Source organism: Adelges cooleyi, unplaced genomic scaffold (genome assembly GCF_023614345.1).
Source record: "Adelges cooleyi isolate 19-005CV unplaced genomic scaffold, UGA_ACOO_1.1 ACOO_flye_CR_arks_rails_tigmint_CR_PRNA_430, whole genome shotgun sequence".
Classification (NCBI taxonomy): Eukaryota; Metazoa; Arthropoda; class Insecta; order Hemiptera; family Adelgidae; genus Adelges; species Adelges cooleyi.
In genome coordinates, this window is record NW_026096113.1 from 1 (window position 1) to 13,891 (window position 13,891).

The 13,891-nt window shown below is 28.7% G+C and overlaps 1 protein-coding gene across 1 annotated transcript; it reads left to right on the forward strand.

The window, feature by feature from the left end:
- Nucleotides 1-6,889: 6,889 nt before the first annotated feature.
- Nucleotides 6,890-10,277, forward strand: LOC126842058 (uncharacterized). The gene is made up of 12 exons (XM_050578911.1): nt 6,890-6,941; nt 7,018-7,050; nt 7,146-7,202; nt 7,527-7,598; nt 7,924-7,953; nt 8,168-8,197; nt 8,280-8,315; nt 8,545-8,595; nt 8,750-8,800; nt 9,091-9,120; nt 9,435-9,521; nt 9,853-10,277. Exons 2-12 carry the CDS (start codon nt 7,029-7,031, stop codon nt 10,128-10,130), a joined length of 744 nt encoding a protein of 247 aa, XP_050434868.1. The 5' UTR covers nt 6,890-6,941; nt 7,018-7,028; the 3' UTR covers nt 10,131-10,277.
- The last annotated feature ends 3,614 nt before the right edge of the window (nt 10,278-13,891 follow it).

A 13,891-nucleotide genomic window follows, 5' to 3' on the forward strand; every position in this document is an offset into this window, starting at 1 on the left:
TCCTCATCGCAGTGAAGTCGCCAGTTATACAGCTCCCATATCTGCCGACTTTTATCCGGTGTGTAGCTGTTTCTACCATAACTCTATGGTTACCTGCACCTACACCCAGTATTGTAGAGGCTGCTGCCCCCCTACAAGTCCCTTTTAGTCGCTTTTTATGACAGGCAGGAACAACCGATGGCCTATTCTACCCCCGACCAACAGGGGGAATTATTATTATTAGTATTAATGAAAAACAATTCCTCGCTTCAAAGTACTCTACAGCGAATCGGGAATTGCTTATATCGTTTTACTCTTAAATAAAAATTAAAATCAAATTTTACCAAGAAAAAGGTTGTTTTTATTTATTTATTTTATTATATGTATCCATTTTTAGTATCAATAGCCAAGAATTTTTTTTATTTTATACTTAAAATTATAAAAAAAAATCCGAACTGTGTTGAACAGTTCTACGAAGAAAACATTATTTGAGTGGTCAACTCCCAAAAAAAAAAATAGTTTTGTCAATTTAAAAAATAGCCAATGCATTGGGTTGCACATTGACATTAAAAATTGGTGAAACATTTTCAAGTTGAGTTGAGTGGTTTGAGTGGTCAACTCTCTAAAAAAAAAATAGTTTTGTCAATTTAAAAAATAGCCAATGCATTGGGTTGCACATTTTCAAAAAATTAGAGCTCTCATTTAAGGTCAAAACAAACCAATAATTCCACTGTTCATCAGATTTCTAAGGGTTGTATATTTATGTACAGGGTCATTCGAATCATTAATGAGAAGACCATATTATTATATACCTACATGTATAAATCATTTTAAGTGTTATAAAGTGAGATTTTGGTATAATTTCGCATATCAGCCATTTAAAAATATGATTTTTTTATTAAAATGTTGTTTATCGCATTCTTGCCTTACCGAAAGCACAACTTTTTTGGGGGGGTTAACTCGAAATCACAATTTTTTTTACTTCGGAAAAACACTTGTGTGATTCGATGTTGTGCGTTTCCATTTCCACAGTTTACATAAATGAAAACTTACTAATCGCTTATATAAAAAAAATTCCTACACGTTCAAAAGACTGTAAACATTATTTTTGATACACATACCGATCATGCGTTTTAATAGCGTGCACCTTATGTCGACAAATACTGAGTCTTTAGAAATTCATGGCCTATCTGTATTAAAGCAGTGAAAAATATTGTAAAATATGTAACTACCAATATAGGAAAAAAATAATTTTCTAAATATTCATATTTTTTGAGAAATTGAGTGTCTTACAACAGATAAATCGTCCTAATGATTTATTTAAAAAAAATGTATTCATTTCAATAAGCATTAAAATTAGTTCAACGATTACAATCTTTGTAAGAAAATTTGTATTGGAAATATGAAATCTGTTGAAAATAATATAGTTTGAAATTCGAACTAAACACAACTATTGGTAGATAATATATAAATATACTACTTATTCTAAAAAAAGCAACCATTACACTAGTCACCATAATTCCAATATAAGTCTGTGTGGTATTGTTGGAGCCCAATGTAGTTAACTTTGTACCTATAGTTTTTGATTCAAACAGTTATGTAATATTAATAGATTTTAATTTATTGACATTTTTTTGGGTAGAGGAAATATGTAATTCTGTATAATAATGTATTTTTATGGTTGTGATTAAGTTGGTTAGGTTGTCAAGGTTATGGTTACCGTCGTATCGTTGGTAATGATATAAGAGTTTGTATGGTTACTAGAGTTATGGTTACCACGGTTACGATTTCTACGGTTACCACGTTATATAACATAGTAACTATGGAGCTTACATGCAAATTCTTGTCAATTATAACAATTAATTTGACACCATTTTGAGAACTCTAAAACAACTTGGATGTTTCAATATTACCTAACAGATCACAATCATAGCGAGCTACAGGGGTACAAGAAGTTGGCCAACCTTTTATAAAATTATTCATATCTTGTGTAATATTTGCTTGCAAACTTTGAAAATAGAGTTGCAAACTCTTAAAAATTACTTGAAACTTTTGATAGTATTTCGATAAGGTCAAACAATGTGGGTATGCTCAGTTCAGGTGCGTCTAAAAATGTCCAAATATTGAAGCCTTAACAAGAATAATTCATTTTTTTCCATAATTCTAAAAGCAATGGATTACATACTATCTAAATACAAAATATCATACCACTTCTTCCCTAGTTGTTGGATCAGACTGTGCTGGTTTTTTTCTATTGAACTAGCAAGTATCGACACCACCAATTCCTTAATCTTTTTCGTGGTTTGCCAAGAATAGTTGATGAGAGTTTGGAAATGAGAGGATTAGGATGATGGCTTGTTTGGTTTCCAAAGCATTTCTAGTGTAGATTGGCATTTTCAGCCACAGTAGATATTTTTTAGATCTTTGTGATTAGAGTGGTTGGAAACATAATATTATGTGACTTTACAAATAGTTCGTAGCACAATTTTTGTTTTCTCTCGTATTTTATAGATAGTGACACTCGTCAAGCTGTATATATTATATGACTTCTATTTTTTATTAAAACCAACTTACATTTTTTGGGGAATAAACCTAACCCCCTGGAAAATACATCTGTATTATTTTTAATAAAATTGTTTTCTTTGTTTATTAAGGTTGTTCTTTTGAGCAATTTTATTTTTTCACATATTTTTGAGCCTAAAATAGTGTAGCAGGCGATGTCGAAATAAGGGTGTTTTGAAATAATTTCAAACTCCAAAGTAAAACACTATAATATTATATTTATTAATACTTAGTAAATGTTCAATATAGTTATTACACAGACTGGCGTAAAGGTGCTCGTACTCTGACATACAAAATCCAACTCGTCGGGAGCTGCGTATAATTATTATATTATAATGTAAAAATATAGAATTCAATGGTTTGGAACCTGATTGGAAAAACAAGTTTAAACTTCATCGAGTAGAAACCTGTTAATTTGTTTTAAGGGTGATGGCGTGTTGAAACCAGTCAGTCTATATTACAAGAAAGTAATAATAGGTAATAATGCAGTATCATAATCTTCATGCTGCACAGAACCATTTAAAAAAATTGAATAAAATGTCTTATAATTGCTAGTATTATCTTACTATAGTTTTCACATTTTTCTTTGTAGTGCAAGACACAGCTATTTTATTGGTTATTACGAAGTCATAAAAAATAATACACTAAGCATAGTGTCCGTATTTTATAGATATGTTATTTGTATTACATGATAGTATGCGTTAGTAGTTATAATAATTTATTTGGTTAATTGTTAAAAATTAAAAGCGGTTGTATCCGTTTTCCTTTTACAAAACTTAAAACAAAATATAATTATTATATACTAGCTGCCCGTGTACCCTGCTTCGCACGGGTTAAGAAATACAATTGAAACATTGTACTCACAAATTATACAAATTATTAGTTTATATTATTATTATTATTATTATATTTTATTATCAAACTCCAACTCCATCACCATCTCCATCCCCCCATCCCTTTGAAAAAAATCGTGCACGTGTTAAGGCCCGACTGGTTTGCTGTCTCTCTCAAATTTACGGTTTCGTTTTCATCAACTGATTAGACTTAGGGATCGATATTTTTTTTCTACACATGTTATATGGCGTTTGTTAGACATATCTTTAGACAAAACTTTTAGCCTTTCTCCCGAGGGGAGGGGAAGTTTTCTAAATTTCGGGGTTTTCCACGTGCAATTTTTGTTATAAGACTTTATATTGAAAATGCTAAGGTTATGATTAATTGAAAATATTTTCGAAAAGCATACAATTTCGGCACTTGTTCACACATGAGAATGTCTAAGTACATTTTTTTTTGCCATCGACAAGATATATTGATACTTTTTAAGCCGAAAATTACGTCGATGTAATGACAAAACAATGTATAAAATATTCAATTTTCGAATTTCAAATTTCTCTTTATTTTGTGCACATCTTAGTGCAACTTTTACATTGAAAATTCGAAGGTCTTATCAAGCATGTTATCGAATCGGATTTACGATTCACATATGATTTGCGTGCATAGATATTTTTTAAACTACTGTCTTTAATAGTCTGTAAAACAAATAGTAACCTAACCTTTAGTATGACTATCGACGGATGTTCACAAAGGAAAAAGCCATTACAATTGGGGTTGGGACTTGAGTTGACCGAGCTGGCTAAATGTGATAAAATTACTTTTGAAAAATGTAATTAAAACCTAAAACTGGAACTTGAGCACAAAAAATTACTGAAATCACTCTAAATAGTATCCGTAAAAATATTGGCATAATTTGATAATTTTTTTTTAGATTTAACGAAAATACAGTTTTCCGACAATTTAAAAGACTGTACCCCGAATCATTACTTCGTCTAATATGGATACATATTATGAGTTCCGACTTTTGACAAGTTTTTTCAAATAAAAGTTCCTACAACTACGACTAAAAACCCAAAAAACTGGCATCCCCGTGGGGGGCTGTCAAATGGGGATTATTTAAATTTGAGACTAATGGCGTGTATGGAAAAATCAAGTAAATATTCTTTATAAATTTCAAAACTCGATTCGAAGATTTTTCTCGAATTCGATTAAATCATTTTCATTGGAAACTCATAAAATTGTTTAGGTGACATTGTCACCGATAGTGTTTTTTACATAGTAAAAATATAAAATATATGTATTGGTAAAAGAACTGTAAAGACAACAATATATTTAAAATTAGCCTATAATTATTGCATACAATTAGTACGAATTTTATTATATATTTATTAACGAATTTTTAAGTACGTAGAAATAGAAATTTATGTCCGCATCACGCATTCTTCAATTTAATTACTTTTTATTTTTGATCTCAAAGATAGCTAGACTTGGTACCATGGATTATAGCAACATTACATTAAGACATATTCAGGTGGATTGACACCGTGGGTGGCGTAGCCGGGCACCCCCGTAGGAACCGCTGTGTACTGACTTCCACATACCGTCGACGGTATATTGTTATCTAGTCATAATATAATGTACGTTATTCGAATTTCAATACCGTTAGAGTTGTTTTAAATTTCAATATTTGTAACCGTTGAAACAGTTTTTGTTAAACCATAATACAATTTTTAAAAAATACTATTCCATCCAATAAAATATTTTTCTTATTTAAGTGTATTGCGTAGAAAAACATAGTCCAAACACCGCTTTCTAAGTAATGTTTGTACACGATAAATAATAAAAAAAAAAAAATGAACCCACTGTGTAAATAAATGAACACAATATTTACACTGAAAAAAAAAAATTGGCTTGTGATATTTTGGGCGATATAAAAACCCATACATAAGTCGCAAGCAGTACATTTAGTTTCAAAAGCTGGTCCAGTCAATTGTTGTTCAAGAATCTCTTACCAATTTCCACAAGTAAGAATTTCTATAAAACTCTAAATATTTCAATAACGCTAAAAAGGCATGAACCTAAAGAATCAAAAGTTAAAGTGTTAAAAAAAAATTAGAAGGGTTTTTATAACTAGTTATTTTTTTATCGATTCTTAACCATCGTTTTACACAATCCACATTTTGGAGAGAATTTTCTTTTAAATTTTGGTTTTGTTTGATATTTGGCTTGAGGTGTACTAAATGATACCTCACAAAAGTAGATTTCATTAAGTGTACAACCGAGATTTAAAAAAAATTTTAAAAATATTTGGTCAGCCCTAAGTCAAAAATGCAATATTCAGCAAAATAGTTAAGACTTTCCATTAAATCAAAAAAAGTTTCGACAGAACAAAGATGAAAAAAATAGCTCTGTAGGGAACTAAATTCCTAAAAATAATTCATTATAAAACAACAAAAAAATATTTTTTATTTTTGACGATTTTAAAACAAAACGCTAGAAACAAATTTGTACAGGTTTTTTAGAAAGAAATTTATAACCTCCAAAAACAAGATTTTATTTATGAGTTATAATGGAAAATCTAAATAATTTAAATAATTTGGCTAAATATTCCTTTTTTGACTTGGACAGAAAATGTTTGTACTTTATTATCAAGACGCTACTTTTGTGATCAATTATGAAAACGATTTATAAAATTGAATTTTTGCAGTTTTCTAAATCGTTATCACAATACCTCACAAAAGTAGATCTTTTTGAATGTACAACCAAGATGAAAATATCTGTTAAAAATGTTTTGTCCGGCCCAAGTCAAAGAAGCAAAATGATTAAGAAATTCCATTGTAACTAAAACACGTTTTACTAATATTTAAAGCTTTTATTTAATTTTATCACTCTTATTTAAAATAATTCATGTAGACCTGACCTCTCCGTCCCCTGGTCGCTTTGATTCCATTATGCCTATACTCTACTGTACTAGTCCTCTCGGATAAAATCACTTTTAAATTAACGCTTTGATGCTTATTTGTAAATACAACACCTCAATTTAATACTTTCTAACTTTGCTGGTTTATACTGTGCTTGGTTTAGACTGTACCGGCTTGAAAATACTAACTACCGATTTTCATCGAATTTTAATAACAACATTAAGTTATATACTAATTTTTCTAATTTCTATTTTGAATAGTGTAACCTAACTTCTTCATACAATGCAACTAAAATTGTTAACAGACCTGTTTTTACTTCGTATATCCTCAATATGGTGAAATAACTGTAATTTTGGCCAAATAAGGTACTTTTCCAGGTAGATTTCCACCTTCCTTTACATAAAAACCCGTTTAACGGTCAAGGAAATTTTGTGGATGTGATAAAAAAATGTATATATATATATGTTTACCATATTAAAACTGCCTTGCAAAATCATACCTAACCTAACCTTCTCATATCAGCACAAAAGGCAACTATGACTAATATAAAATGTTTTAATTATTATTATTCGCAGATAATAATGAAGCTCTTCAGTAGTTTATTAATATCTTTTCTATTTCATGCGAGTATTTTGGCAGATGATCGTAATATTTTATTTTCACAGTTATCATCTTGAGGTAGTAAAAATTTGAAAAAATTTAATATTTCACTTTTTTACAGAGTCGGATTATATGGATAAAGTTTTGACTACAAGTCAGTAATAATTTTATATTATAAACAAAATATGATTTTTAAGTTTTGAAAATATACTGTTTTTATTCAATTTTTTTTTTAATTATACAACTCAGCTGCAGTCATCAAAGCTCTTTCACTTAGGACCTTTCATTCTTTTAGAGCTGTAAAAAGTAAGATATTATATTTATAATAATATACTAATATATATATAGAAGCATTGTTATTTGTATCTAACTGTCGAGTTATAATTAAATAAACATTTTAGTTTTTATTAATAGTTAAGAAAGATGTATCAGATATGTAGAACAGTGTACAGAGCAATATATTGTAATATACATTAGCGATTTTTAATAATCTAATCGAGGGAAAAAAGTGAACTTAAATGACTACTGCTCAAAGTCGGGTTTAATATTATTCTAAACATTTGTATTGTACCTAATTTGATTTGATTTTATTATTTTAGTATAGCCTAAATCTTCATTTGTTTATTCTAGGTGGTTTGCAGTATGCTATTGAGACAATGGTTGATGATTCCATCGACACTGAAAATGTTTTATTTGATTTCTGTAATCATATTTATAATAATAATACAAAACATCAAGGCAAGAGTAGAAAAAAATTACTTGAAAATAATAATATTAAAACTGCATCTCACGTTTATCTTTATGTAAATGACGAGTGTTATAATTATTATATTTTTCATCGAAATCTAAATAGTAGCTTTATGAAAAAATACTGCAACAACTCAACCATTACATTTCTTGAGGGTTCCCTAGTCTATTTATTATAATTTTTTTCTACTTTGACCTTCGTCTTCTAATTTATAATTGTATAATGTAATAATTGATTATAGAAATCCCGTATCATAAATTTATGTAATGTAAATTTCAGGCATTACTAATTTTCTTATGGCTGTACCGGGTAATAGTTTTTGTTAAATTTTATAAAAATATTTCCAATATTTCATTTCTATTGAATTTTCCAAATAGTCTCTCATCGTATTGAATATACAGTGGAGCATATTTCTTTTGAGTTTTAATAAACACGTTTTCTCTACCTTGAAATTTGTCTTCCTGTTCATAATAAAAAAGAAAATGAAATACAATATCATTGGTTTATGTGTTGTTTATTTCAGACGAAAAAGATATTTTATCCAATACAGGGAGTAATAATTTTCATTGCATTTTATAGGAGCTTTTTCGCACAGTTGTTTGATATTCTTTATGTACACACGATTTTTGTTTTAGTTCCAGCTTACACATTAATAGAGGAGCCAGCGGAAAGTAAAAACCCCTTCTTAATATTTCATATTTATTATTTACAAATACTTTGAGACTAATCATATGTACCTTTTGACAAAATATACCAATATGACACACGGTTTCAATCATAAAAAATATATAAGTACCTTTATTATATATTTTGTTTTTTATTTTAGAAGCCAATATATATTTTCTCTATGTTATGCAACAGTTGTTTGATATTCTTTATGCAAACAAGATTTTGTTTTAGATCCAGGACGAATGAATATTTATGCAGATATCACTCATGACCCAACGCAAAGTAAAAACCCCTTTTAATATTTCATATTTTTTATTTACAAATACTTTGAGACTAATCATATGTACCTATTGACAAAATATACCAATATGACACACGGTTTCAATCATAAAAAATATATAAGTACCTATATTATATATTTTGTTTTTAATTTTAGAAGCCAATTATTTTCTCAATCTCATGACACATTTCATAAATAAAATAAGAGGTAAATATAAAAAAAAATGAGTAAAATATTTTTGTAGTTTTAAAGAAAAACTGGATTAATAATATCAAGTCACCAAGCTATACATGCTTTATTGTTAAGCTTTAAAGAATCATTCGAAATAAAATTTAAACATTGATTTATGATATAAATTTAAATTTATACAATACCATTTTGCATTTATTAATATTGATTTAATTAACCTCAGTTATAAAGTGAATGTTATGTATAAAATATATTAACCGAGTTTTATAAACTGCATAATGATTTGATGTTTAATGACTTGGTTGTAGGATATAGTGAGGGTATGACTTATACTACTGGTAACTACCATTTGTTTGATATTCATATATAACCTTAAAAGCTTGTTTTAGAGTTGAAAATTTAACTTTAATAAATTTAACTTTCTGTTGAGTGTGACTTACAGTATTTATGTGTAATAAATTCTTAGGGACTTCAATAAAAAGAACACATTTGTTGAGTTTCAACACTAATAAGTGGTTGTACAAAAAGTTTTTTCATAACATAATTCTTTGAAATGTAATACAATAATTATGTATGAAGAGCGACTAATATTTTTGTATTATAATTATTATTATTTCTTCGCCACACGGTCATTTAATAATTAATTTTATAGATTGTGGAACATTGGAAGAAATTGCAAACGAGAGAAGAGAACGTGTTGCTTCAGCTTTAAATGGTATTATCAGACGTCGCATATTAGGTAAATTTTATTTTGGATTTGTTTGGTTTAGGAACGCTTTTAATATATTTATATATATATATATATATATATATTTAAGTTGTTTAATAGGAACAAGTATACAACTGATTTTAATGTTTAACTATTAACCAAATCAATTAAAACTACTAACACGTACTTTCATTTTATACAAATATCATGGCAATACAATACGGACACTATATGCTTAGTGTATTATTTTTATATGTCTTCGTATTTACAAATAAAATAGTTTTGTCCTGCACCATAACGAAAAGTAGTTAACTAATAAACTAATATAAGCATATTAAAAAAAAAAATTCAAATTTTTTAGGTGAATCTGATGATGATGAGGCCTCTTTATCACAGAAGTGTTATTATCTAGGATTATACTTGAGTACCCAATCTCCACAATCTTACATAAAAGAAGTTATTATTGACTCAACTAGCGATACATGTATCTTCATTGAGAAAAATAATGACCAAAAGAGGTACGGGAAAATCGGTGACATATGGTCAGAAATAAACTCAGATGGCCAACCAGGAGAATCACTCGTGCGACTGTTACAACTTGGACATCCACAAGATCCACCCACGCAGGCCACACCCTAACCTAATGTTAGGAAAAAACTGGCATCTATATTCTTTTATTTTATTATATAATAATTATATTATTTACCATATCATTGTCACTTTTTCATTATAATATCTAAAATATATACATATAATTAAGCTGACGGAAAAAACTGTTGGTGGATTTTTTCAATAACGTATTCCACATTATATATTTTTAAGTACATAATATTGTATGCCTCATTCTGTTTTGCGCCATGTCTACCAATAAAAAAAATAATTACCGAATAAGTAAAGTTGTATTTTTTTATCTAATCTATTCCAACTATTATTGCTTCTAAATCCTTTCCTTATATTTCTACCTTTTATAAATGATTGTGCAAATTTGGGTGACAGGTTCATCCATTGTATTTCTAATAGATAATTCATCTTAATGGTTATTATATAGCGATTGGATGTTAGAGGTAGCATTATCTAAATTGAGTTCTAATGTTGAGTGCCTAAGTAAAACAGTGTAGAATGTATTATTTATATTGTATAGCCAGTTGTGGAAAAAAAAATCCTCGCTGGTCAACCGCAATGGTATTGGATTGGCTTAATTATGATTGAAATAAGAACAATGCAGGATACGAAAACTAATCCTACATAATATTTTGAATCAAAAAGAATGTCTATTTCAAATTATTTAAATTTTCAAAACGCATTATTGTGTGCTAAATTCCCAATGTATTTGGGTGGATGTGTATTGATTTAGTATAGTGTTTTTTTTAGTCGGCTACAAGTTATATTTTGTTACTTACATCGCTATGAAACTAAAAAAATAAGACACTAAACACATTGAAAATGTATTGTGTTTTTGCACACAGTAAATTCAAAGTCTTTTACGTCCAACTCATTGAATAGTATACAAAATCTGGGAACTTATGTTAAATAATGTACTAGCGCATTTTATACAACGAAAGTTCAATGTATAAAATAAAATCTAACACATTTTCAATTGGAAACCCAAATTTGGGCCCCTGGTTAAAAAAATTCTGAACACGTTGAAAAAAAAGTCGTAAATATCTTGTAAATATTGCGAAATACGTTTGTATACCTTGGTGGAAGTTAGTATTTAAGTAGAAATAAAACACAACAATAATATGATTGAACACAATACTATTAAACATAAAAACACACAGTATAAAAATAAAGAATAGTATATACAACGTACGTTACAGTTATAACAGCAGCCGTATTAGAGTGATAATCCATCACTTTAATATTATGGCTTAAATAATTATGGATATAATCTAGGTTACAAATGAAATTAATCCTTGTATCAAACAACTTTTGAATATTACATAATAATTTCTATAATGTTTGCATATACTACCATATAAGGTTTTACTATGTTTATTACTTATAACATACTTATATTCCATGACCCAAATACACAATATTAATTATATTCAATACACCCCCTTAAATAATATTCCCTTAAATTAACTATTTCTACTGTGATATCTCCTGTACTCCAATGATTGACCGAATCATCCCAAATCTGTCTTTTGGAATTGCTTTTGTAAAGATATCTGCCAACATTTCTTCTGTGTTCTTGTATCGAACTTCGAATTGACCTTCCTCATATTTTTCACGAATGAAATGGTGTCGTATATTGATGTGCTTGGTTCTTCGATGAAACTCCGGATTTTTGACTAAAAGAATAGTACTTTGATTCTTCTTCTTCTTCGTAGTTGACGGCCTTTAAGACCACACTGACAAACATATGCCATGCCATCTCTCTCTATCCTCCGCTAGGACTCGCCAATCAGTCGTTCTACTCGTTAAAATTGATCTAAATACAAAAAAAAAACAATTATTATTAAAATGTTTAACCACGCGACTGATGCAGGGTTAAAAAAAATATTACACATAATGTAACTATGTAAGTAATTTAGTAATGTATGTTTATTTGAAAATAAACAGCGATTTTGGAGTCATCAAAGTCGTAACACGCATTGTATAAAAATAAAAATCATTATTAACAAACTATATTATATTGAAAATTATATTATGTTATTGTGATTAGGTTAATATCAGAACCGACTCTTCACTATGGGTATTCCTTTTTTATCTCTTCCCACAGTTCTATTTCTTCATTTGCTTAACCATTATTGCGGCTTTCCTTTGTTTAGCGCATTTTTCAAAGGTCAAGTTTTTTTTACTGCTATGATGTTTTAAAAGTTTATGTAACCTAAAACAAACATGTTTAATTCAACTATAATAATAGTTTACCTTGTAAATGCACTAACAATTGTCGCCTCATTGGTCATTGCCAAAACATTTTTTTATCTTCGATGTGCAGCTGATATGTGCTGTTTATGTAATTATGTGTTTATATTTATCTAAATTTGTGCAGGACTAAGATCTAACCACTTTTTAAAACTCATCAAATGATTGATAACATTAAATAAATAAAAAGTTGTGTTGTGAAAGTAAGATACATATTTAAATTTGTATAAATGCGAATGAAAATAATATCCTTAAAACTAACTGCTTTACAGTTTCGCATCGAAGATAAAAAATATATTATTAGCTGATAATAACATGTTCCTTGGCTTTAGTGGTTAGCCCCGAAGGGATCCCCTACGACTGCGGACCGACTAGTAGCACTGGGCGCTAACTGCGGGCCGGAGAAGGTGTGTCACAAGAAGAAGTTACCTGTCAGAAGGCCACTTGTTAAAGGGCTCTACGTCGGGACTACCGAAGGGTAGGTGAAGCGTTTCTAACTAATTCTGGATCGTTTAACGACTCAAAGGTCCGGTCATTTTTTTGGATTAAGCCTAATCAGGATAAGGCACTTTATATAAATTACTGTTAAATATGATTGGTCAATTTTAATTAGTTATAACTCATAATAATATAACGTACGCTATTCGAATTTCAATACCGTTAGAGTTGTTTCAAATTTCAATATTTGTAACTGTTAAAACATTTTTTGTAAAACCATAATACAATTTTAAAAAATACTATTCCATCCAATAAAATATTTTTCTTATTTAAGTGTATTGCGTAGAAAAACATAGTCCTAACTCCGCTTTCTAAGTAATGTTTGTACACGATAAATCATAAAAAAAAAAATGAACCGATTAACAAAATATTTACACTGCAAAAAAAAAAATTGGATTTTGATTTTTCGGTCGAAGTAAAAGCCCATACATAAGTCGCAAAAAGTACATTAAGTCTCAAAAGCTCAACAAGTCGACTGTTGTCCAAGAACCAACTCCTCAATTTAAGTAAGTCTTTCTATTAATTTCTAAAATTTAAGCTTAAGCTAAAAAGGCTTGAGCCTAATGAGTCAAAAGTTATGGTGTTAAAAAAAATAATAAGGATTTTTTATTGCTAGTTATTTTTTTATTTATTCTTAATCATCGTTTTACACAATACACATTTTGGAAAAAATTGTATTATAAATTTTGGTTTTGTTCGATATTTGGGTTGAAGTGTACCAAATGATACCTCACAGAAATAGATCTAATTGCGTGTACAACCGAGATTTTAAAATAATTTTAAAAAATACTTGGTCAGCCACAAGTCAAGAATACAATATTCAGCAAAATGTATAAGACTTTCCATCATAACTCAATAAGTTTCAACGATACAAAGATGAAAAAAATAGCTCTGTAATGAACTAAATTCATATACAACACCTCAATTTAATACTTTCAAACTTTGCTGGTTTTTACTGTGCACGGCCGAATTTGCATCGAAGCGTTTTTTCGAAAGTAATTTTATCACTTTCAGATTTTAAAATTCCA

What these genes read in the sequence shown, in the direction of transcription:
- LOC126842058 (XM_050578911.1), top strand. Translation starts at nt 7,029, where the DNA reads ATGGATAAAGTTTTGACTACAA. An exon ending in AAATGTTTTATTTGATTTCT is followed by an intron (nt 7,599 to 7,923) that starts GTAATCATATTT and finishes TGTAAATTTCAG; the next exon opens with GCATTACTAATTTTCTTATG. An exon ending in CACTCATGACCCAACGCAAA is followed by an intron (nt 8,596 to 8,749) that starts GTAAAAACCCCT and finishes TTTTAATTTTAG; the next exon opens with AAGCCAATTATTTTCTCAAT.